This window comes from Pelodiscus sinensis, chromosome 3, assembly GCF_049634645.1.
Source record: "Pelodiscus sinensis isolate JC-2024 chromosome 3, ASM4963464v1, whole genome shotgun sequence".
Lineage (NCBI taxonomy): Eukaryota > Metazoa > Chordata > Testudines > Trionychidae > Pelodiscus > Pelodiscus sinensis.
This window is the reverse complement of record NC_134713.1, coordinates 78,066,703-78,093,732: the sequence shown is the minus strand read 5'-3', so window position 1 is coordinate 78,093,732 and position 27,030 is coordinate 78,066,703. Positions and strand designations below refer to the sequence as shown.

Below are 27,030 nucleotides of genomic sequence, written 5' to 3'. Positions count from 1 at the left end.
GTTATGCTATGTTGCATTAAGCTGAGTTCTTTTCCAGTTTTATTTCAAGCCAGAATCTTTTCCAGAAAAGCTGTAACTAGAATATTAAAGACACCATAAGTTAATTAAATATTAACTAAAATATTATATGGGATTAAATGAGGGAAATGGCAAAGTGAAACACTGAATTCGACAATGCAAATGAAGTGGGGATTTAAATGTCCCGTGCCTAATTTGCAAAAAAAGGCTGCCGTTTTTTGCCGACTCAGCACTTTGTCAGCAAAAAGCGGCCATCTAGAGGGGGTCTGTTGAGAAAGAAAGCCTTTTTCGACAGATCCCTTATTCCTCCTGCAAGGAGAGCTACAGGATCTGTCAAAAAAGGCTTTCTTTCTCGACAGATTCCCCTCTAGACTGCAGCTTTTTGCCGACAAAGTGCTGAGTCGGCAAAAACGGTGGACATTTTATGCAAATTAGGTGTGGGACATTTAAATCCCCATTTCATTTGCAATGTTGATCTGCCTAATCTGCATCCCTTTGCCAACAGAAGGAAGCAGTCTAGACATACCCTAGGGCACTAATGAGAATGTTCTCTATCCATTCATCATCTTTTGCCTCATTCCTCTCTTCTTTTTAGTGACTTTGTGCATTGAATGAAGATAAACAATAGCCATGTGAAGTGTTTCTACAAGTTTTCTACAAGGACCTCATATTGGCTTACTAGAACAGGGGTGACCAACCCATTAAACGAAGTGAGCCGAAACAGCGGTGGAAAAAATGAGAAGAGCTAAAAAAAAAAAAAAAAAAAAAAAAAAAGCACAGGGAGCCGTTTTTTGGGCACATGGGGTGGCTTCATGATGGGGGGACTTCACAAGCCGCACTTTCAGGGGTGAAGAGCTGAGCCGTGGTTGGCCACCCCATGCTAGAACAATGACAGCTGAGAGACCTACCACTTCTCATCACTACAAAAAAATGTCAGGGGCCTTCTCCATGATTAGAACATGAAATATGGTGATTCTGTTAACCACCAACCTGCTACCAGCATGCTGCTCTTTAGGGAGGAAGCCAGCAATTTGCATCATATTTCATAAATATTCTGTGTTCCAAAGTTTGACAATAGTTATAATAATTGCACTCTGAAAATTAGAGAGAAATGCTTATGTCAAGGGTTTGGTATAATGTTTTAAAATGTTTTTCTTTTTTTGTTTTTGTTTTTAATTTTTTCAGGTGCAATATTTTGCTTCTGTTTTATTCTAGACTAGCAGAAATGCCCAGCCTTGCCTGGGGAAAATATAGTATGAATTAACTATGTCCATGACATTAACATAGCATATTTTATTGGAAATACTTTTCTCTTATATATTACTTTAAGAAATTAACATAGCTAGTACTTTTTCTGTTATCATAGGAAAAGGATCTCATAGTTGCTATTTGTGACACACTTACCAGAAGAGTCCAGCAATGACTATGATCAGGTGCTACTAAAAGCTAATTAGTGGCTCAATTTGGGTTCTGGGGGCCCAATTGGGGCTCCGGGGGAACCAATTTCGAGATATAACCAATCCAGTCATTTAAGTTGGGAAATCAGTAGTATCCGTGCAAAATTTGGTGTTTCTAGCTCTTACTGTTTCGGAGATCTTTTGGGACAAACAAAAATAAACAAACAAACTTTCAAAAATATTTATAAAACTAGTAGTTACTGAAATTAGGCTCAAGAAGAAATTTCAAATAAATACATTTTTGTCTTATGCCATAATTTCTGTAAATGTAATGATATTTCACAGCTGCACTAGATGCCCAAGAAAGTGGTAGTTACAAAGAAACAGATGAATATGAAGAAAGTGACACCATTAAGCCCGAGGAAGAAACAAATGTGGAAGATCAGAGTAAAGATACTAGCAAAGGTATCGTAATGTTCATCTATTTTGTCCCACAACCATTATTAACTATTCAAAAAATAAAATTAATTTATTTTCATTTCTCCTTTTCTCATCTCCATTGACAAAATATTTAAATCTTCTTTGAAAAATTGAATTTTACAGTTCTGAAAGCAGTGAGGTTAGGTACTTTTGATACTAATGCTACATTTCTCCCCATGCCAAAAAAATCCCATGGATTTCATTAGGAGTTAGGTGTGCATTTTGGATAAAAGTCTAGTGTTTCCATATACTTTTTTTCCTATAGCATAAGAGTTTTTCATAGGCTATGTCTACACAGCAACATTACTTCGAAATAACTAGTGTTCTTCCAAAATAATATTGTCCACATCTACACAGCCACCAGTTATTTCAACATAATGTCAAAGTACTGTCAAGCTGGAGGACTTCTTACTCAGACTCCTGTAACCCTCACTTTATGAGGAGTGGGGGTACAGCAATATTATTTTGAAATAACTAGTGTTATTTCAAAATAAATTAATCCGCATCTACATGGCAGGCAGTTATTTTGAAACAATGTTGAAATACTGTCAAGCTGAAGGACTTCTTACTCCGACTCCTGTAACCCACATTGTACAAGGAGTAAGAGAAGTCAGAGGAAGAGTGTTGTATTTTGAAATAAGTGCTGTGTAGATGCTCTCAATTTCGAAATAAACTATTTCAAAATAAGCTACACAATTAATGTAGCTCAATTTGCGTAGCTTATTTTGAGTTAAGCCCTGCTGTGTAGATGCATCCTAAAGGAAGCTGGAGGAAGAGTGCTCTATTTCAAAATAAGTGCTGTATAGACAGCAGCAAAACTCAAAATAAGCTATTTTGAAATATGCTACGCAATTGACGTAGCTCAATTTGCGTAGTTTATTTCAAGTTAAGCCCTGCTGTTTAGACATGCCCATAGTTAGTTATGAAAAAACAGCACTAAGGACTGTGATACATACACCAGCAGCACTTCAAATAAGTTTATTCTGTTGATTCATATGCAATTTTTATGCTTTCAGAAGGCACACATACCCAATTCACACATCTGCATACCCCTCCACAACCATCCCAGCTATATTGTTTACCATTAACTACAATAGAATATTTTGTAATGGATTTAGGACATGGAGTATTAGGAAGGGGTGGATAAGAAATGATTTGCATGTAGTGGATGTGAACTATGAAGGAATGGATGTTGGAGCTGTGTAAACATGAGATATGTAAAAAACATTCTAAATATATAATTAACTAATGTATATATAAATAAGTTAATTAGTGTTGCACTGCTATTAGGTATTAATATTTATGTTCACACAGAAAAGACTGACAGTTCTTCAGAACAAGAACGTGACTCATCAGGTAAAACTGATTACTAGACCTAAACCCATAAGTGTCTCAAATAAAATTCAGTTTACATGCATCAATCCATGCATGTAATTGATATAAACATTGGATCCAATTTTGCAGCTTTTAGTCTCTGCCAAAAACAATTTGTGCATTGTAAGAAATGTAAGCAATTTTATATCTACTAGATATTTGAGAGAGTCCATCTGTCTCTTTGTCTGTTCAAGAACTCTTCCTAAATGGTGAGACCTAGAATCACCAATTTTTGTATTCAGCTTCCTTTTATCGTAACTTTAAGCAAGGTAAGGGTTTGGTTGTGCAAGGACAATGGGATGTGCATGGAATACCATTGTTTCTCATCAGACAGAAAGGGAGGGCTGTGATAGCAGGGACTGTCATACTGAAGAATGACCCCAGGGAGGCAGCAAGCAAATGTGCCCCTACCAACCCGACAGCCCTGGAGAGCCACGGAGCAACTACCAGCCAGGCAATGGACCCCCTGCCACCCTGGCCAGGCCAGGGAAGAGGTCTCTGTGCCCTATCAGCCCCAGAGAGCTGCGAAGCAGCTGCTGGCTGGGCAGCTCAGCCACCACCACCCCATCTTGGCCCAACATAGTAGCTGGGGGCCAGGCAGTGCAGCCCCTGCTGCTCCTGCCTGCCCCGGGGAACAGCCAGCAGCCACTCCCAACCTCTGCCCTGACTCCTGCACCCTTAGCCCCCTGCTCTGAGCCCATTCTCGCCCTCCAACTCTGACTCCTGCACCCCTCACATCCTCAGCCTTCTGGCCTGAAGGACCTTAACTCAGCATCTAACTTACTGGATACAAAAGTATGCAAGATGCACCATGAATCTAAAACAACTCCATTGAATTTCTAGAATGTCTGTTATTAATTTCAGCAGTCATTGAATAGAGCTTCATGTGATGGTCCAGTTTTGTGTTTGAATCCTTAACTTTTTGGATTTCTGGATTTTGTATGACTTGTTTCAATATCATAATATTTTATTAATTAATTTTTTTATTTGCTGTAATACACAGGCAGCCAAATTAATTCCTAGTATAACTTCAATATTTCAGTGGAATTAGACCAACGATGAATTTGGCCCATGATTTTCCCTATATCACTGAAAGACATTACAAAATGATGAAATATGCAGTTGAACATGTTATGCAGTGGATGATGAAGAATGAAAGAATTTTGAAAGAATGTTTAGTGGATGATCTCTCTGTGAACACTTTGGATAAGTGGAATAACTTGAAATTTTTTTTAACAATGTGTAATGAGAGCCTTTCAGACTCAATGCCCACATGATTTGCCACAGAATTCACCTCTAACTGCAGAGTTGTGCTTCAGAATCTGAGCTTTCCTTTTAAAAAATCGTACTTATAGACCCCATAGTTGAGAAGAAAAGCTTGAAAATGCGAACCATATGTAAGCATGCGCAGTAGTGTTTTCTTTAGTTTTTCAGCCAGCTGGAAACAAAAGATTTACAATGCTAGACCTGGAAGGGACCTCAAGAGATCATCAAGTCCAGTCCCCTGCCCTCATGGCAGGACCAAGCACCATTTTGAGCAATGTGGACTCTCTCACACATTTTATTTAAACCAAAAGGTGACCTATATCATATTAAAAACTCAAAACATGGGAACACTGTAAAAAGCCAACCCTGAATTCAGTATATTCATGCATAAAATATACTGTGCTGACTGGCCTATTCTTTTTAAATATTTAATTCAATAAAACTCTCAGGGTACGGCTACACTGTTGTTTTTTCTTTCAAAGAAAGTATGAAAATGGTCCTTGCATTTGCATATCTTCTACATAGGACCAAATGTCGGAAAAAAACCTCTTTCAGAAGCCCCCTTATTCCTTGTAAAATGAGGTGCACAGGGGGCTTCCGAAAGAAGTTTTTTCCCCAGACATTTGGGCCCGTGTAGATGGGCTAAATATCGGAAAATTCTCTTCCAGAAAAAAAAAAACAGAAGAAGATATGAAAATGTGAGCATAGTTTGCATACCGTCTTCAAAAAAACCAAACAGTGTAGCCATACCCTCAGACTTAAAAATGTATCTAAAACTGTTACATAACTTTTACCTGAATACTGTAATATCTAGAAAGTTTTTGGCACAATTGGGGTCCATTTTATCACGGAGTATATGCCACTTTATACAAAATATTAAGCAGTATTGTTTCTATGCTACAATATCATAGAAATGCAATTCTATCATTTTACAATTCTCAACTTTTACTCGAGAGTCACAAACACCTCCATAAATTGTGCAAGAATTGTCTATTACAAAATTAATGCATAACCTGCATTATATTAAAATATAATTTGAACCATAATAATCAAGTTTAACTCTGTTCTTGAAGTAGTAGTATTATAATTGTAATGTGCTACTTATTGTGTAACGTAAGTCTCTACAAAGAAAATGCAGAATTACCTAAATGTATTATTTCTACTTTTGGACAAAAATATCTTTTGTTTTACTCATAATGTTCTTTTTATGTTATGATATTTGACAACTGTAGTGGATACTAAAGGCACCGATGAAGATACTTTCATGTCCAGAACTGATGAAGAAGGAACTACAGAAGAACTAAATGGTACTAGCATTTTTAATGATTGTAATTATGTCTGTGTTTGTTTTGCAATTTACAAATTGCCAGAAGACATATTATCCGTGCAAAAGAGATTATAATTTAATGCAGATATCTTGATAATGTTTAGGTCTTTAAGGGACAGAAATTCAACACTGACAATACAAATCTTGATATAATTAGACTTACAAAAAATGAGGTTAACGTTTTTGTCAAATGTCTATTCACACAATACATAGTATATTTCATAAAGTAACTCCACCATGTATTTTTGTTGCCATTTAATCAGCAAAACATATGAAAAAGTTAATGATTTTGAAGTCCTCAAATATTTAATCATTTCAATATATGATCTTTATTCATGTTGTACAAAAAATGAACAACTTAATTCATGGTGCTAGTCAATGTGAATAATTGACTTACATATCTTTGAGAATATAGACTTCATGGTTTATAGCAAGAGTTATCAATAGGTAGACTGTGGGCTAAATCCAGACAATCAGACACTTCTAAACAGACCCTGAGATTTTTTTAATTTACTTATTATTACCCCTATTTTTTATTATTTTCTCTGGAGTCTGGACTTTGACTATATCTTGATCTCAAAATCTAGACCTCAATAAAAAATAATTTACTATTCTTCATCGAGAGATGTCTCTGTGGGTGTTCTACAACAGGTCTCGGTGTGTCTCAGCACTGCAGACCGGACTCTTTACATCAGTGCATAGGGGGCCATGCATGAATGGCACTGCTTGGCATGATCACCCTCTTCTTAGTTCTTTCTTACCATCCCCAGCTAAGACGGAGCTCAGCAGTGCTCTTCACTCTTTGTTAATCCTTGTAGATAAGTAGTTGAATTTCATTATTTCCTCTTCCCTTACTTTACACTTTATCCAAGTTCATCTCCCTAAAAACAAACAAATCCTTAAAAAAATCCCTCCGTTTTCTCCAGTTACAATTCCCACTGTTTGCTGTTCACCCCACTGATAATGCCGGGGTCACCATGCTTCAAACATTGTTCAGCCTGCAATGAGGCTATACCCGTCTCTGCTTATGGCTACACTGCCATTTTATTGCAGAAGAAGATATGCAAATCGTGCTCGTATTTGCATATCTTCTTCTGATTCTTTTTGCTGAAGAGGTTCTGCCGCTATTTGGCCCCGTGTAGTTGAGGCCAAATGTCAGAAAAAACCCCTCTTTTGCAAGCCCTTGTAAATCTCAATTTATGAGGAATGAGGGGTCTTGTGAAAGAAGGTTTTTTTTCTGACTTTTGGCCCCGTCTACACGGGGCCAAATAGCGGCAAAACCTCTTCCGCAAAAAGAATCAGAAGAAGATATGCAAATACGAGTGTGATTTGCATATCTTCTTCCGCAAAACAATGGCAGTGTAGCCATAGCCTCTGACATTCTAAATGTGTCAAATGCCTCAGTGAGTCCCATGTTCAACAGGACTGCCAGCACTGTGCTAAACTCAAGGTGCAAACATGCAGAGACAGGAACCTCCGCCTGAAAATTATTATGCTGGAAAAGTCACAACATCCCATCTTGGATCCTGGCATGCAGGATCCTAATAGGGGAAGACCCAAAAAAGGGAAAAAATCCCCCCAAAAATGTGCCTCTTCATTACCTCACAAGTCACAGTCACCTAAGAGGCACACAACTGAAAAGTTGTTACCAAGGACTAACAGACCACCTTGCCTCAGCACTTATGAAGCACTGGACATTTCGGGTACCGATCGGGCTCTCTCCAGGCACAGTACCCTCAGAGCCCACAATGAGGCTGCAGGCCCTTTCATGCTTGCCTCTCATGCCTTGGCAACCACTATGGCATCAAGTAACCAGACAACTGAATCCTCGGCACTGAAGATTTCTACCACGGCACCGCAGAAGCCAGTGGTGCAGTCCATCAGCACTGTTCCACCACCTGATGGTGCCACAGCTACCTCAGTGGCACAACCTTCATTGGTGCCAACCGCAATCACACCTGCTCCGGTACTGTTCATGGTACCGACAGTCATGACACTTTCCACTCCAGAACCCAGGTACTTACATCACAGAGACCTTACAGTCAGGGCCAGCCCACAACATTTTGGCACCTGAGGCGGAGAGCTCAAATGATGCCCCCATATCCCCTCGCTTGGGCCAAAACTTTGAAAGGACTCAATTCTGCCTTCTTCCTGTTCTATTCCTCTCATGGTACTGCAGAGAGAATATATATGCACCAGCAGCAGACACGATTTTCTATACTCTGGGTCCTAGTGGTGCCCCCCCCCCCCCCCCCCACAGTCTGGCATCTAAGGCAGCCATCTCAGTTTGCCTCATGGTAAGGCCAGCCCTGCTTTCAGTGTTATCTACACTTAATTCTCCATTTCTTGGTACCAACATGTCACCTCTGTCAGCAGCACCAAAACATCTCTCATCGCCTACCCTTTTATCCAACGATGATGATGATGAAGGTGATTTATCGTTCTCAGTTGTCACCAGGTAGTGAAATGTCCGTAACATCAACTCATCCCAGTTTTAGGCACCCCATTGCCTCCAGCATGCCTCCTGTGGCCCACTTCCATGCCTTATTCTGCACAATGGCAATTTTGGAATCCATGGGTTTATGACTACAAAAAGAGACTTTAAAAAAAAGAAGCATAAGCAGCCCACAGCCTCTCCTCCGCCACAATCTCCATGACTGCAGAGGAATCAGCAGGAAACTTTGGATCCACAATCCTGTGAGTCAAGCCCCCGTACTTCGCCAGATACAAACTCATCCTCCTTACCCAATGAGGCAGTCATGCCACATCCTCAAATCACAGCTGATGACTTTACAACTTTCCAGGATCTCTTTAAGAACTCAATATTGCCATGGAGGAAGTGCAGGAGACACAGCATGAACTCACCAAAATCCTCCAAGCTATGCCATCATCCAAGATTGCTCTGCCTATTAATCCAGCTATTATGGAACCTGCCAAAACTGTGGCAGACCACCACAACCATCCCCCTGACCTGTAAAAGGGCAGATAGGAAATATTACATCCTCCAAAGGGGTCAGAATTCCTTTTCACCCACCCATACCCAATTATCTTGTGGTGGATGCAGCCCATCAAAGGAACAAGCAGCATCAGCCTTGATTCACCCCGGCTGACAAAGATAGCAAAAAGACTGGATTTGTTTGGCAGGAAAGCCTACACCTCAACCATCCCTACAGTACAGAGTTGACAATTACACTGCACTCCTTGGTAAATACAATTTTAACAACTACTCAAAATTCAACACTTTTATTGAGGATATACATGAGGCTAAGAAACAACAATTCAGAGTGATCATTGTGAATGGACACACAATTTAGAGAACAGCTCTACAGGCTTCTCTTGATCTTGCAGATACTGCCATCAGATCAATAGTGACTGTAGTCGTTATGAGATGGATTTAACTCTTCTGCATTTCTGTGTGAAATTCAGTCAACCGTGGAGGATCTACCATTCGAGGGCGAAAAGCTCTTTCCTACCAAGACCAATGAGGTCCTTCATTCAATAAAGGATTCCTAGGCAACACTCGATTCTCTCGGCATCCGTACTCCTGCAACCAGGAGGAGGCAGTATTGATACCAAACATACCTGAGACTGAGGTACCCACCCTATACTTATCAACATGAGAGACAGGTCCAACAACCACAGCAACAATTAGGTCATGGCAGACAACAGTGTAGCTGCAACTAGAGCAGCACTACCAATCAGCCACCCCTACCAAATAAGAAGATTTGAGCCATTGGTTAAAAGACCAAAAATGATTCTGTCCACTCCAGAGTTGCCAATTAACAATAAACCATTCACCCACTGCCTTCTGCCTTTCTATGCCAACTGGCAGAAAATAACATCTGACAGATGGGTACTATAAACAATCCTATCAGGATACACCAATCCTTTCCTCTCCATCCCTTCCTCCCACCTCCTACCCTGTTCCTGTTTAGGGACCACTCTCACGAGGCCATCCTACAACAGGAAGTCGAGCATCTCCTCCAGTTGGGCACCATAAAAGCAGTCACACAGGAAGACCATGGGAGTGATTTTTAATCACATTATTTTCTCACACAAAAGAGGACCAGAGGATGGTGTCTAATTTTCAACAAATTAGTAAAGAAGCAAAAATTCAAGATGGTAATGTTGACTATCATTATCTCTTTTCTGGAGCCAGATGATTGGTTTTCGTCTCTCGACTTTTCATATTACTATTCATCCTGCTCATAGACGGTTTCTCCATTTCAACTTATATACCCAGCACTACCAACATACTCTTTGGACTCTGAGAGCCTTTTCCAAGAAGTTGACAGTGGTTATGGCCTACCTCAGGAAACAGGACATTATTATCGACACTTATCTCAGTGATTGCTTCATCAAAGCAAGAACTGAGGACGATTCTCATCTGAGAATGCTTCCAATCACTGGGGCTATTAGTGAATGAGACAAAAATCAGTGCTTCTACCAACTCAGTCCATACAATTCATTGGAGCACAGCTCAGTTCGACCACTGCCATAGCCTCCCCACCCCTAAACAGGTTCTCAAAGATTTGCGATTTAGTTCTAAAGTTGTACCTAATGCTATGTGTCACTGCACACAATTGTCTTCAACTTCAAGGCACATGGCTTCCTGCAACCCTGTCGTTCCAAATGCTTGTCTCTTCATGAGATGCCTTCAAGGCTGGCTCAGGTCAGTTTACAACCCAAATCTTCACCCACTAACCAAAAACCCATCTATTCCTCCCACAGTAAAAAATGCAATACTATGGTGGACAAAACCCAAAGAATTTATGCCTAGGCATTCCTTTCCAAACTCCAGAACCTATAGTGGTCATCACAACTGATGCCTCCCTTACTGAGCGGGGAGCACATATGAAAGACTCCATCACTCAAGGAATATGGGCAGCAACAGAACTTGCACTACACATCAACGTCCTTGAGCTCAGAGCCGTTCGACTTGCCTGCCAACATTTCCCACCTCACATAGCCGGAAAACAGAATATATACCAACATCATCAGAACATACAACAATATGGCTGTGTCTACACTGGCTGCCTATTACGAAATAGGCATGCTAATGTAGCACTTGGGAATAGGCAAATCCGCGGGGGATTTAAATATCCCCCGTGGCATTTGCATTTTCATGGCCGCCGCTTTTTTCTGGCTTGGAGATAAGCTGGAGAAAAGCGTCCAGGAATAAGAGATCCTCCAGAATAGGGCTTTATTCCGGAGGATCGCGCCAGTCTGGATGCTTTTCTCCGGCTTATCTCCAAGCCGGAAAAAAGCGGCGGCCATGAAAATGCAAATGCCGCGGGGGATATTTAAATCCCCTGCGGATTTGCCTATTCCCAAGTGCTACATTAGCATCCCTATTACGGAATAGGGGCCAATGTAGACGTAGCCTATCAGAATATATTCCAACATCATCACCTTCATGCTCTATATAAACAGGCAAAGTGGAGCCCAGTCCCATGCCTTATGTACAGAGGCCATTGCCCTATGGATCTGGTGCCTCAACTATGCTGTCTCCATAAGTGCATACCACTTTCCCGGCGCTTTAAACACCACCACCAATGTACTAAGCAGAACTCAATCTCAGGACCATGAGTGGTAGATCGTTCACAGAGTTCTCACAATGATTTTCGAACAGTGAGATACCCCCAGATAGACCTTTTTGCCATAAAGGCAAACAAAAAGTGCCCCCTGTTTTACTCTAGGGCTGGCATGGTCAAGGGCTCCCTCAGAGATGCCCTCATTCTCAAGTGGAACCATCACCTACTATATGCCTGCCCTCCAATTCCCCTTCTCAACAGGATTATAAATAAGGAGGGTCAAGGCAAGAATCATCCTCATAGCCCTTTGTTGGCCCCAATAACCATAGTTCCCTTTCCTGAAGAGAATGACTCTATGTCTTCCAATCACAGTTCCATGTGACCCAAGGATATTTTTCCAACCAGGAATCCAGTCTCCACATCCACAGTTTTTAACACTGCACCTCAAAGCCTGATACCTAGATGGTTCTCAGGGATAGAGCTACAGTGCTCAACTCAGGTACAACATCCTTTTGCACAGTAGAGCTCCCTCAACTCAGAAGGTATACATGGACAAATGGTCTTGCTTCGTTCACTGGGCTACTCCCAGCAATATAGGAGCTGGATTGCTTATTGCACCTCAAATAGTTGCATCTCTCTATGAGCTCAATTAAGTTACATTTGGCAGCTATCACAACTTTCCATATGAGGATTGATGATACTACAGTCTTTGCATACCCAAAATGATTCCTGAAAGGACTATGAGCGCCCCCTGGCGCCCGGCAGGCGAACGGCCACGCCCCCTGGCACCCGACAACCTCAAAAGGTTGGGGACCACTGTACTACAGAATCCATTCGCCATACCACTGCTCTTATCATTGCTCATCCAGATAATTTCCTAGATCTAGGACACACGACTCCTCTGTGAAATACTCACCAGTGACCGACCCACCCCGTTCCTGGTGTGGCTCAAAATCCCCACTCCCCCCACCCCCAGCCTCACATCAAGGAAGAGCAGCCCCTACTGGAGGAAACACACCAGCCTAAGATATCACCTACCGATCCGTTGTCATCCTCACCAGATGAGGCGGTTATACCAGGGGACACCTCTCCCCCTGACAATCTCAGGCAATTCCAAGAGCTTTTCAAAAGAGTAGCTCTCTCTCACGAGATTCAGCTCACTGAAATCAAAGGTAAATACCACTATCTATTCAAGAATCTCGAGATCCCTCTGGATGAGGCCATATTGGAAATCGCCAATGACTTGTGGAAAACCCCAGCATCGGTATTGTCTACAAACAAGAAGGTGGACAAGAAATATTTTGTCCCCCCGAAGGGATCAGAGTTTTTATTCACCCACCCACTCTCCAATTCCTTGGTTGTTGATGCGGCACGACAAAGAGCATGGGCACCACAATATAGAGGCTAAACATTGGATAAAGATTCAAAGAGACTGGATTTATTTGGAAGGAAGGTGTATACATCATCAATACTTCTTCTCCGAATAGCCAACTATTTGGCGCATTTATCTAACCATAATTTATCTAACTCAAAACTGACAACCCTCATGGAGTCTCTACCTGAATCTAAGAGACCCGTTCTGAAGGCTATTGTTTAGGAAGGTAACGCTGCCACCAGGACCAGCTTACAGATAGCAGTTGACCTAGTGGACACTGCAGCCAGGGCCACTGCCACTGCAGTTGTCATGCGAAGGGCCTCATTTCTTCAGGCTGGAGCAGTTCCTAAGGACCTGAAATCAAAGGTAGAAGATTTATTGTTTGAGAAAGTTAACCTTTTTGTGGAAAATACAGATACCCTGCTTCATTCCAGCAAGGATACCGGGTCCATTCTGAGAACACTTGGTATGTACAATCCGCCATATAGGAGATGACGATACACGCCATACCAGAGACACTATGATTACTATCCCAGGCAGCTGTGGCAACAGCAACAACACCAGCCCTTAGATAACTCCCACCAACGTCCATGGCCTCCGAGGCATTGAAATCAGAATAACCATCCACAAAACCAGTCTCACCAGTCACCATCCCACTGTTTCACCATTGCCTATGCCCATTTTACCAACACTGGACAGACATCACCAGCGACAGATGGGTGCTAGAGATAATCAGAACCGGTTATGCCATACCCTTCCTCTCTATCCCACCTAAAAAAACCCCAAACCCATCCCTTTTCAGGGACCCCTCTCATGAAGATCTGCTCCTAGCCAAAATAAATCATCTGCTGCAGATCGGCATAGTAGAAAGAGTGCTGCAAGAATTGGGGGAGGGATAGCTCAGTGGTTTGAGCATTGGCCTGCTAAACCCAGGGTTGTGAGTTCAATCCTTGCGGAGGCCATTTAGGGATTTGGGGCAAAAATTCATCAGGGATGGTACTTGGTCCTGCTGAGAAGGCAGGGGACTGGACTTGATGACCTTTCAAGGTCCCTTGCAGTTCTAGTAGATAGGCAATCTCCATTATTAAAAAAATTCAGAGGGAAAGGGTTCTATTTCCTGATTCAGAAGAAGTCAGGGGGTTGGAAACCAATCTTGGATCTCAGGAAACTAATCAAATATCTTTGAAAACAGCATTTCAAAATGGTGACCCTTACATCAATTATCCGAGCCTTAGATCAGGGCAACTGGTTCATTGCTCTCAACCTACAGGACTCTTATTTCCATGTTATGATCCACCCTGCACACAGACGGTTTCTCAGATTCGTTGTCAGCAAAAACCACTACCAATACAGGGTCCTTCGATTCGGACTTTCAGCTGCCCCCAAAGTGTTCACAAAGGTGCTCTTAGTCATCTCTGCTCATCTCCGATGCAGCAGGGTAATCATATTCCCCCTACCTAGATGTCTGTCTTATAAAAGGCCGATCGTCTTCGCAGGTAGCCAGAATGATATCCATTACCAGACGAACTTTCCAATCTCTCAGCCTACTAGTGAACGAGGGCAAATCAACATTGATTCCCACCCAAAACCTAGAGTTCATTGGGGCAAGGCTGGACTCCAAGTCAGCAAGAGCATTCCTACCTGTGGCCAAGTTTCATGCAATACAGCTGCTAATAGATACCTGTCAAATCAAGCACAGGATTCAATTACTCTTGGCCCTCAAGCTTATGTGCCATATGGCTGCAACTACTTTCATGGTCAGAAATGCCAGGCTACACTTTCGCACCCTCCAACATTGGCTAGCCACCGTGCACAATCATACCACCCCCGATGTACACAGGATAGTGGCGATACCTTCCAACGTCATAGCCTCTCTGCACTGGTGGACCATAGAAAAGCATTTGCTGTCAGAAATGCCCTTTCACCAGCCGCTACCACGATACCAGATTACAACAGATGCTTCCCTTCTGGGATGGGGAGCGCATTTGGGCAGAGCCTCTGTACAGGGCTGCTGGACAACCCAAGAGACATTGCTCCATATAAATCTTCTGGAGCTCAGAGTTGTCACGAATGCTTGAAGGCATTTTTGCGACCACATATGCAAGTCTATGGTAAAGATTCTAACAGACAATATAGCCACAATGTACTACATCAATCGACAGTGCAGAGCACACTCATGATCCCTATGTGCAGAGGCGGTCCGACTCTGGAACTGGTGCATCACCAAAGGCATCACTCTTGTGGCATCATACTTACCTGGAATCAACAACATGGCAGCGGATTCCCTCAGCAGGAATTTTGCCCCAGATCATGAATGGGAGCTTCACCACGGAGTTCTTCACTCCCTCTTTTACCGATGAGTCACACCGCTCATCGACCTATTCGCAACCTACAACAACAAGAAGTGTCACTAATACTGTTCCAGGGCAGGCCTCAGTTACCATTCATTGGGGGACGCATTCCTCATCAGCTGGAGGGGACCCCTTATGTATGCTTTTCCCTCTATACCACTCATTCCAAGAGTGTTGTAGAAAATCAAGACAGACTGGACCACAGTGATATTGATAGCCCCTGCATGGGTGAGGCAGCACTGGATCCCTCTTCCCGGCACTTCTCACCCAGAACCACGGTCTCCTTCTCCACCCACAACTTCATACGATGCACCTCGCAGTGTGGTACCTAGCTGGCTGAGTGCTACTGAAACCTTATGCTCTGAGAAGGTTAAAAATGTCCTCATACATAGTAGGCGACCTAATACAAGAAATACATACCTGGCGAAATGGACAAGGTTTTCTGCCTGGTGCTCAGACCCTCACATGAACCCACTACTTGCTCCTATGCATAACATTCTTGACTATATAATGGATCTACAACAAACAGGACTAGCTTTAGCATCACTAAAAGTACATCTCGCGGCAATAGTGGCTTTCTGACAGCCTATAGAGGGTTTTCGATATTTGCGCATCCCCTCACAAAGAGGTTTATCAAGGGCCTGACAAATCTGAACCCGCTCTTGTGCTACCCCCTCCGCTGTGGGACTTGGTACTACAGACCTTTATGGCCCCACCATTTGAAACGTTGGCCACAATATCTCTTCAACTGCTGACCCAGAAGTTGGTGTTTCTACTTGCGATCACCTCTGCGTGCAGAGTCAGCGAGCTATCAGCGTTAATGACTGTACCCCCATACACCATCTTCCAGAGGGACTGTGTTGTCCTCAGACATCACCCAGCCTTTATACCTAAGGTCTGTTCCAATTTCCATGTTAATGAGCCCATCGTATTACCTGCATACTACCCTAAGCCACTTGCTTTTGCTAAAGAAGCGGCTCTCCATACTCTAGATGTGTGTGGAGCACTAGTCTTTTATGTTGATCGCACCAAACCCTTTAGAAAGACAGACTTCTCCTGTCCCTGGCAGAACACTCCAAGGGCGAACTCATTTCTGCTCAAACAGTAGCTAACTTAATTGTGTCTTGCATAACCCACTGCTACTCTTTTGGGGAATACCGCTCCCCGAACACCCCAGAGCACACTCCACTGGATCTGTTTCAGCTTCCACAGCCTTCCTCAGAGGGGTTCCCCTTGCAGACATCTATAGATCAGCCATGTGGGCGTCCTGTCACACCTTTGTAGAACATTACGCTGTACAGCAGAGATGGCTGTCAGATAAATCCGCAACGGCTGCAGTTCTTTCATCTGCAAACCAATAGAGACTCTGATTCCCACCTACCTCCATGATATGGGGAAGGGGGGATATTGCTGTGCAGACGCCTACAGTGGAGCACCTACGGGGACATCACTCAAAGAAGAAAGCAAAGTTACTCACCATGGTGCAGTAACTGTCATTCTTCGAGATGCATGTCCCTGTGGGTGCTCCACTACCTGCACGCCTCCCCACTTCGGAGTCTGTGTCCGTCCTCTTTTTTTCCAGATACTGAAGCAGGTACGAGGAACTGGCTCAGACCGGACCACGCAGCACAAAAGGGCCTGAACGCTGAGAGACGCTCCCCACGCATGCACAGTCCAGCTGGACTACTGCTGTGAAAAATCTCTGTCTTGCAGTGCTGGGGCAAGCCCAGCGCCTACAGTGGAGCACCCACAGGGACACACATCTTGAAGAACGACAGTTACTGCACCAAGGTGAGTAATTTCACTTTCTTCAAGATAAGCATCCCTGTGGGTGCTCCACTATCCTCCCATCATCCCCTCTACTTCAGACACCTTTTTATCAGACTGGGTTTCTGGGTAGAGAAGGAACTGAGAGGAGGCCCATGCACCTTTTCTGCCATGCATGCATGGACCCCCATGCATTGCTGTGAAGAGTCTGGTCTGCAGTTCTGGGACTGATCAACACTTGCTGTGGAGCACCCACAGGGATGCTCATCTGGAAGAATGTCAGTTACCGCTAAAGGTGAGTAACCTTCTCTTACTGAGGAGGTGCCACATTACACTATGATTTTTGGTTTTTCTAACATACAATCCTGGGTCAGAACAGGTTAACATTTTGACTAGAAACCCTCAAGAGAAGCTCTGAAAGTTTTAAAGGGAGTGGTATTAGTAATTAATTCTTCACTCTGAGTCAATGTTGAAATAATGCCCACTCTGGTCTTGTGGTCATTGTTCTACATAAGTTATCTTTTAAATGAGACATAAAATCTGTTGTCATTATTAAATACATGTTATGTAATTTCTTCAAAACTGTTGTGTAGCGCTGCTCTGTTTTTAAATGAATGTTTCATTTCACCTAAATGGCTGTTATGGTGGTCATGTAAGTGTTTATAGGATATACACAGAGTTCTGCAAATCCATGGGTATCTGCTTTATATCTTCTGTATGTGTGGATATGGTTGCAGATATCCATGGCTCATTTTTGCAGATGTGGATAAAAATGTTGTATCTTGAACCCTGAAATTTGTAGACATCCACTTTATATCCACGGGTATTCATGGCTCATTTTTTTGGGTAACAGGAGAGCGATCATGTGATGATTACCTGTTGTTTTCTCTCTCTCTGGGGCATCTGGTATTGGCCACTGTTGGCAGACAGGATACTGGACTAGATGGATCGATGGTCTGACCCAGTATGGCCATTCTTACATTTTTATGTGGATCTGGATGCATTCATGAATACAAATTTTGTATCTAGAACCCTGCTAATTAGTGGATATCTGTTTTATATCCATTAGTATCCTTGGTTCATTTTTTCTGATATGGATGCAGATACAAATTTTGTATCTTTGCTGGGCTCTAGATATACACACTAATTTGTAAAACCAGTAAAATGCTTTATAAGCCTTCTAGATAAAAACACTGTAAAATGTAAGATACTAACTGCCTTTATTATTAATTTACATTTATGTTGTTTGCAAACACAATAGAAGATACATCTATAAACATAACAGAGTCAGAGATAACTGCTGATCACCCAGAAGTACAAGCTTTGGTAGAAGAAGCTGTAAAAGTTGCAGCACAGTCTCCAGTAACGCTACTAGCTGAAGTATATGCTGAAGTTTTAGAGAAAGCCATTATTGAGGTACCAATACAAGCACCAAAACATTCAAATACTATTTTTGAGAGTTTCTTGTAATATTTTATGTATTCCTTTGGCAATATTTAATTTTCATATTATATAGTCTCAGTTAGACCTGAAACATGCTGAGGATTTGCTTACTTTAGAAAGTCTTAGAGGCGTAGCCATGTTAGTCTGTAACTTTGAAAACAATCAGTAGTCCTGTGACACCTTAGAGACTAACAAAAATATATATGGTATCATGAGCTTTCATGGGCAAAACCCTCTTCTTCAGATGAGTTGGAAGCTAGACTGGAAAGAATAGGAACTTTAAGATGTAATATTTGTAGACTTGTCATTAGGAATGTCAAACTTTTATTAATTTTGTATTCAATATTTTTTTAGTTTCACTGTAAACCTTCTGATACTATTGGAGTCATAAAGCAGTAGTATAGAAAGGCTTGAATCACTCCCATTTGGCCCTTAAGCAACGTTCACTACAATGTACCATTGCACAGCTGTATTGATTATTATCATTATAATAGTAACAGCAATAATATATAGCTAATTAAGATGGTCTATTCCTTACTACATTGCTATGGTTGTAACATAGAAATCTAGTGCAGATCCTTAAATCTGTTATTAAAAAGCCTTGTTCTTCAGTTCTTAAGCAAAACTTCCAAACAGCTGCCTGAGGAAGGATTTTAGGATCAGGTTGTGAAGTTTCACTGTTTTATTTTAAAACAGAAGACTTCCAGGCCAAACTCTAAAAAGACTAGGATTACTGGTAGATCAATGAGACAGAATACAGTGTAAGGACTCAGTGCAGAAAAGCTTCTTGCTTCAGTTATGCCCTTACACATGTGGTTAATTTTAAATAGCTACTTAAGTCTTTTTGAAGTCAATGGGATTTAAGTATTTAAGTGCTTTCAATAGAGATGAACTTACATACATGCAGGGCCGGCCCGAGCCACTCGCGCGCCCCAGGAGCGCGGCACCGCCCCTAGGAGTGTGATGCATGTGCGGCCCTGCCCCCGGGCACCCTGTGTATATGCAGCCCTGTCCCCTGGCACACAACGCATGCGTAGCCCTGGGCGCACAGTGTATGCGTGGCCCTGTCCCCGGGCGCCCAGTGCATGCATGGTGCCACACCAGGCGTGCAGAGCATGCATGGTGCCGCCCCCGCCCGGCTTGGCACCCCCTACAATGGGGCACCCCGGGCGGGAGGCTAGTTAGCCCATACCTTGGGCCGGCTCTGCATGCGTGCTTAAGTGTTTTCTTGAACTGGAGCTTGAGTTAAGAATAACAAAAATCCACAGATTTTAGGGTCAGAAGGGATCACTGTAGCATGTAGTTTTATCACTCCTATAAAATTTAATCCAGTTACCCCTTTATTGGGAGCATCATGTTTTGTTTGACTAAGCTATATCTTCTAGAAAGGCATCCAGACTTGATTTGAAGACATCAAAAGAAGGAGAATCCACTACTTCTAGTAGTGTGTTCCTTACTTCTGTTGTGATGTATGAACACCCCGTCCCATGAGGGCAAGGGCACAGGGGTGTGTGGATACTTCTTGTACTGCTGTTGGTCTGTAGGGCTACGTCTACAGTACAAGTTTTTCAACAGAAAATATGCTAATGAGAGACTCAGTAGCATAAGTTGCGACATCATTAGCATATTTTCTGTGGTTTCTTTTTGCACAAGGGTTTTTTGTGCAAAAAGAAGCAGTGTGGATGGGAGGGTTTTTTGTGCAAAAAGAAGCAGCGTGGATGGGAGGGTTTGTGCAAAAACATCATTTTGCGCAAGATCCTTATGCCTGTCCTAGAGAAGCATATGGATCTTGTGCAAAATGGGAGTTTTGCTCATAAAAAACCCCATCCACACTGCTTCTTTTTGTGCAAAAAACCCTTGCACAAAAAGAAATGGCAGAAAATATGCTAATGATGTTGCAACTTATGCTAATGAGTCTCTCATTAGTGTATTTTCTGCCTCAAAAACTTGTAGTTTAGATGTAGCCTAGGTGACTTCAATCAGTCCATCACCCTGAAGCAGTGTGATCTAATGGCCCAAGTCAGTAGTGTAGCCTTTGGGTTAAAGGGCAGCACAGTCTAACGGCCAGAGTCAGTAGCATAGCCCTTGAGGGCACTGGAGCAGCCACACTAATGTTATTTCAGACTTAGAAGTTTGGGAATAGCGTTATTCCTCATGGAAAGCAGGACTAGCGTTCAAATTCCATGGTCACTTGTTCTGGAATAATGGGCTTGTTAGTGTGGACACATTGCTTACAAAATTCGACCTTGGGGGGCCAAGTGTAGAGTAGGCCTAAGGGACTATCCCAGATTGAAATGTAGGAGGTTTTGAAACAAATTGATATGCCTCCACCAAGGCTCCTTCCTCCCCAACAGTCATCCAAGAATGAGCTGGGCATCTTTTTTTTATAGCAGGGCAGCATTTGGAGTATGCCCAGTCCAGTCTAAAGGGCAGGACTTCTACCACCCATAGGCTCTAATATGTGTTCTGTGGAAGCAATATACTTGAAGGACTGTAGTGAGAGCAAAAGAGCATAAATGCATCTACTGTCACAGTTGAGTTTCGTAGAAACATAGAACTGGAAGGAATCGCAAGAAGTCATCAACTCCAGTCCCTTGCATTCATTGTAGGACCAAGCACTATTCTTGACAACTAACATCCTCCCTGACAGGTGTTTTTTTTTACCCTGCTCTTAAAATCTCCAGTGATGAAGAGTCCACAAGGTCCACAGGCAATTTATTCCTGTGCTCAAACACCCTGACAAGAAGTTTCTCATAATGTCCAACCTAAACCTTCCTTGCTGCAATTTAAGTCCATTGCCTCTTGTCCTATCATCAGAGGTTAAGGAGAATAATTTTTCTCCCTCCTCCTTGAAACAGTCTTTTAGGTTCTTGAAAGATGTTTTCGTGTCCCCTCTCAGTCTTCTCTTTTCCAGACTAAACAAACCCAATTCTTTCAATCATGTCATGTTTTCGAGTTCTTTAATAGTATTTGTTGCTCTTTTCTGGACCTTCTCCAATTTCTCCACATCTTTCCTGAAATTTGGTGCCCAGAACTGGACTCTAGTACTCCAATTGAGGCCTAATCAATGCAGAGTAGAGCAGAAGAATTTCTTCTCTTGTCTTGCTTACACCACTCCTGTTAATATGTCCCACAATACAGTTTGCTTTTGTTTTACAACACTGTGACACTGTTGACTCATATTTAGCTTGTGGTCCATCAGGATCCGTAGATCCCCTTTTTGCAGTACTCCTTCCTAGGCAGTCATTTCTCATTTTGTATGTGTGAAACTGTTTGTTCCTTCCTAAGTGGAGTACTTCGCATTTGTCCTTGTTGAATTTGATCCTATTTACCTCAGACTATTTCTCCAGTTTGTTCAGATAATTTTGAATTACAATCCTATCCTCCAAAGCACTTGCAACCCCTCCCAGTTTGGTATCATTTGCAAACCTTGTAAGAATACTTTCTATGCAATTATCTAAATTATTGATAAATATACTGAACAGAGCTAGTCTCAAAACTGATCCTTGTGGCACCTTACTTGTTATGCCCTTCTAGCATAATTGTGAACCTTTAATAGCTCTCTGGAAATGGTTATCCAACCAGTTATGCATTCATATTATAGTAGCCCCATCTAGGTTGTATTTCCTTGGTTTATTAATGAGATGGTCATACAAGACGGTATCAAATACAAAATTGTATGAAATGCTTTACTAAAATCAAGGTATACCCCATCTACCTTATCCATGAGGATTGTTATCTTATCAAAGAAAGCTATCAGGATGGTTTGATGTTATTTGTTATGTGCAAATCCATGCTGACTGTTCCTTATCACCTTATTATCTTACAGATGTTTGCAGATGGATTCCTTAATTATTTGCTCTATTATCTTTCCTGGTACAGAAAGTTAAGCTGACTCATCTGTAGTTTCCTGAGCTGTCCTTATTTCCCTTTATATAGGTGGGCACTATATTTGCCCTTTTCCAATCTTCTGTAATTTATCTTGTCTTCTATGGCTTTTCAAAGATATTAAAAATTGGCTCAGATGTCTCCTCAATCAGTTCCTTGAGTATTCTAGGATCCACTTCATCAGGCCTTGCAGACTGGAAGACATCTAATTTGTCTATGTACTTTTTATATTATTCTTTTTCTATTTTAACTTTGGAAACTACCTCATTTTCATTGGCATTCACTATGTTAGGAGTCCAATCACCACCAATCTGCATGGTGAAAACCAAATCAAAGAAGTGGTTAAACACCTCTGCCATTACCACGTTTTCTGTTATTGTTTTTCCCTCTTCGTTGATTAGCAGGCCTATTCTGTCCTTGGTCTTTCTCTTTTAATGCATTTGTAGAATGTTTTCTTGTTACCCTTTATTTCTCTAGCTAATTTGAGCTCATTTTTTGCCTTGGGCTCTCTAATTTTGCCCCTACATATTTTTAATTGTTTGTGTTCATCTTTTGTAACTTTTTAAAAACAATTCACTGATATTATTATATTTCTATAATTTTGTTTTACATCTAAACCCAACATTTTGTAACAGATCACTCAGAAGAACAAAGATAGGTTTCCTGGAGCTCCAGAAAAAGGAGGATGGGTACTGGATAACTATCCTGTAACATCAGAACACTGGTTAGTCTTGTCAGAAAAAGGCCTCTTACCTGACACTGTTGTCTGTCTGAAGAATGAAGAAAAAAATGGTTAGTAAATGCTTTACTTTTAAAGTATGAACATTAAAACCTTTTCCAAATATTGATATCTTTTTTTTGAGGTACTATTATAAGAAATGTCAGTTGAAGTGCACCTGTGTCCCACTAGCAATTTTATAGGATTCTGCTTCTGTATGAAAAGGGATCAGTTTCTCTCTCTGCCTTATTTATCAGTTAGTCTATAATGCAGGTCTCCTCCCCATCGCTCTACACAAAACATGTGACCATACCTCTAGTCACAAATCAAAATACTGAAAAACATAGCAGCACATCTCCTTATTACATCACCTAAATAACTCTATTAGAAACACTACAAATGGTAGCTTCTGAAAATGCTATTGTTACAAATTATTTCCACTTAAAACTGTTGCTGCTATTTAACAATTACTTGAAGAAACAACACAAATACAGCAATCAGCTAAAATCTGCACCATATACAAATTAACCATCTTGTTCAATGTAGCGCTAATTCAGTATTCCAAGCAATTAATATACATTTCTAACCACTCTAATACAGAGTAGAAGATTGCATGTTTTGTGCACAGGTGAGAGAAGGAACCTTTTATATTTGAGAAGTTTGAGGTAATGTGCAGAAATGGATATCAAGGGTTGGCTAAAGACAAGCTAAGTAGCTTCTGGGATTTTTTTCAGCTATATTAGCTATATTACCTATTTTTAAAATGTTGATGGGGGTAAATGTTTTCTAGTTTTATGTCTGCTTTCCACCTGTATCTTCTAATAGACATTATAACACACTTCTGCATTTACAGAGCACTTTGAGTCCTTGTATCATTGGCCACATCGTCAGTTGGTTTAAATCAGCATAGCTCTATTTGATTAAATTGAGATAAAGCTGGCAAGAGTATATCCCTGTATCTGTTTGCCAAACCGGATAAATAATGTGCAACAGAAAATTATTCGTATAGTTAAGAGCTTTGCAGTGCTGAGGACCTGAGTCTTTTTTTCTTCATACCCTGCACCAGTTATATGGACTTTTTTTTTTCATTTTTTCCATTCATAAACTATGGGCATACATACAAATTAGGTAAATAGCAATTAAAATATGACATTCACAAATGTAAAATGTGAATACTTTTAACCAACCATAGGCTTGCCATAGCCTCATCCTATTATTATTTATTAGGCTGTTGGCACTGAAAACAAAGCTTTACAATGTTCAGAAGTGGTATATCTGTCATTTTAATTGGCACAACTTCTTTTCTAAAATGTAAAAACCTTTCTCTAAGTTGTCAACCATTAATAAAATGACTTTCATACCTTAAAATCTGCCCCTTCTAATGAAATAGTCATTTTATATTGCTGCCAAAAGTATATTCTTGTATAATTGTATTGCAGGAATATTTTTATTACACAGACTATATCTAGAAAATAAAGATGAAATTAATTCTAAGATTTTTGAAAGACTTACAGAAGAAGCATTAAAAAAACAAAAGGAGGAGGAAGAAACAAGGTAAAATACAGCATGTGAATGAATAAAAAATAAAATAATTAACAATTATTTGATATAAGCTAATATATTCTACAAGAACATATGTTGCTTTTCTGGTTACAATAGTTTCCATATCTGTTTTACATTAAGGAGATGTGAACATATATCCATTAATACAGTGCACTAAAAAAAATTAAGAACAGTTCTTTTAGGTTTGAAGTTCTGCAATACGTTGTTACATTATTGTTAATCTCTGGTGAATACTAAACTCAGATAACCACATTTGGTGTAGGAAGATTCTCTAGCTCAGGGTTCTCACAACAAATTTTTGGTGGCTTAAAAGTGCAACCACCAACCTCTTGCTGGTAGCCACACTGATACTTTTCCCTGAAATGTTTAAATTTAGGAAAAACAAATAAATACACAGATGTACACACCAAAACCTTGTAATTTATATTGTTTTCGGCAGACTCAGTAATAAAAATAATTCTTTGAAAAGTGATATTTGTATATATTTATTAATATAACTTTTTATAGGCCTTTAGTAGCTACATGGCAGGATATGAACGGTGAAAAGTGAAATTAACAAACATACATGTATCACTTTTCACAGCCTGCCAGCTAACTAATGAGTCTGCTGTGAAAAAGTGATACTTGCATGTTCTTCTTCAAGAATTATCCCTATGGGTACTCTACCTTAAGTGTTTGAGGGACCTCTAATCGGAGATTTTAGGTAGCAGTGCCCTCCAGGCTGTGCACACAAAGCAGATGGCACGTGCGGTGTTGCTACTATGCATGATCTTTGCGGACAATCAAGAAACCATCTGTTATAGGCAGGGAGGAGGCTGTCTGCCTTTGGACATGGTGCATAACACATGACATACACTTACAAGCCTCTTTATCTACTAAGCAAGAACAACCTGACTGTGGACGACCTCAGGAGGTATTTCAACTCCAGTCACAAATGGGAAATAGATTCCAAGGTCCTCCATCAACTGGGGTTTTCTGACAGTGGACTTGTTTGCAACCAATACCAACAAGAAATGTCCACAATATTGTTCACCTGAGGGCATTAGCTTGCACTCTCTTGGGGATGCATTCACAGTAACATCCAATTCTACTCCTTCATTGAGTACTCAACAAAATAAGGCAGAACACAGCCATAGTGGTCCTTATTGCTCCAGGTTGGCCCAGGCAGACATGGGATACTTACCTGCTTCAGATGTACAAGAGAATGCCGTGGTGATTCCCATTGCTTCCTCATCTCCTGACACAAGTTCATCACCCAGGCCTACAAACACTTCACCTTTAGGCATGTTTCTTAATGATTCACTTCAGTAGAAACAATATTCACCAATCAGGAAAAACAAATTTTGTTGAAGAGTCGTAGAATAACAACTGGAAAATTTTATCTCTATAAATGGTGAAGATTCTCAGTTTGGACAGAACAAAAACACTTGAATCCATCAATGGTACCACTACCTAACATTTTGGAATACCTCCTAGCATTAAAAGAGTCAGGCCCCTCTCTCAGGTCCCTAAAGGGTCACCTCACTGCCATAATAACCTTTTACCTTCCCATTGACAACAAATCTGTTTTCACCCACCCAATGACCAAGTGCTTCTTTAAGGCTACGTCTACACTGGCCCCTTTTACGAAAGGGGCATTCCAATTTTAAACTTCGTAATAGGGAAATCCGCGGGGGATTTAAATATCCCCCGCGGGATTTAAATAAAGATGTCCGCCGCTTTTTTCCGGCTTGGGGAAAAGCCGGAAAAAAGCGTCTAGACTGGCCCAATCCTCCGGAATAAAGCCCTTTTCCGGAGGATCTCTTATTCCTACTTTGATTCCAAGTAGGAATAAGAGATCCTCCGGAAAAGGGCTTTATTCCGGAGGATCGGGCCAGTCTAGACGCTTTTTTCCGGCTTTTCCCCAAGCCGGAAAAAAGCGGCGGACATCTTTATTTAAATCCCGCGGGGGATATTTAAATCCCCCGCGGATTTCCCTATTACGAAGTTTAAAATTGGAATGCCCCTTTCGTAAAAGGGGCCAGTGTAGACGTAGCCTAAGGGTATACAGAACATTTACCCACCTACCAGGCCCCCAGTTTCAGCTTGAGACCTCAATTTAGTGCTTCAGGCTCTCACCCATAAACCATTTGAGCCCATGGCATCGTGCTCCATGCTCCATCTTTCTAAGAAGGTGGTCTTCTTGGTAGCCGTGACATTGACCAGGAGAGTGGGCAAAATTGGTGCACTGATGGCGGACACCCCACCACCCATTTACAGTATTCCATAAGGACAAAGTGATTCTCCACCCACTCCCAAAGTTCCTCCCCAAGGTCTCAACTATGTTACATTGTAATGAACCCATAAACTTACCTGTCTTTTTCCCAAAAGGATCGATGATAAGGAGGCTGCATGGCACACTCTTGATGTCTGCAAGGCAATTGCCTTTTATTTGGACAGAACTAAACAAATCCACGAGTCAAGAAGGTTGTTTGTTTCTACTATAGACAGAGCCTTGACCATGCCAATTTCTACCCAGAAACTATCCAG

General features: G+C 41.4%; 1 protein-coding gene across 19 annotated transcripts in view; it reads left to right on the top strand.

Moving 5' to 3' along the window:
- Window positions 1-27,030, top strand: part of AK9 (adenylate kinase 9) — a 174,062-nt gene that overhangs the window by 50,658 nt on the left and 96,374 nt on the right. For 14 of the 19 annotated variants that reach the window (XR_003089364.2, XM_025184731.2, XM_075923970.1 and 11 more), the window contains exons 14-19: window positions 1,761-1,880; window positions 3,210-3,251; window positions 5,768-5,842; window positions 18,151-18,305; window positions 22,856-23,012; window positions 24,378-24,492. Coding sequence is in view for 14 of the 19 variants with exons in the window: in XM_025184731.2 (XP_025040516.2) it covers window positions 1,761-1,880; window positions 3,210-3,251; window positions 5,768-5,842; window positions 18,151-18,305; window positions 22,856-23,012; window positions 24,378-24,492 (664 nt within the window). In the remaining 5 variants the exon portion in view is untranslated. Of the gene's footprint in view, window positions 1-1,760; window positions 1,881-3,209; window positions 3,252-4,695; window positions 4,847-5,767; window positions 5,843-18,150; window positions 18,306-22,855; window positions 23,013-24,377; window positions 24,493-27,030 lie in introns of those variants that run through there. The other 5 variants (XR_012902624.1, XR_012902623.1, XR_003089366.2 and 2 more) reach the window with 5 other exon arrangements.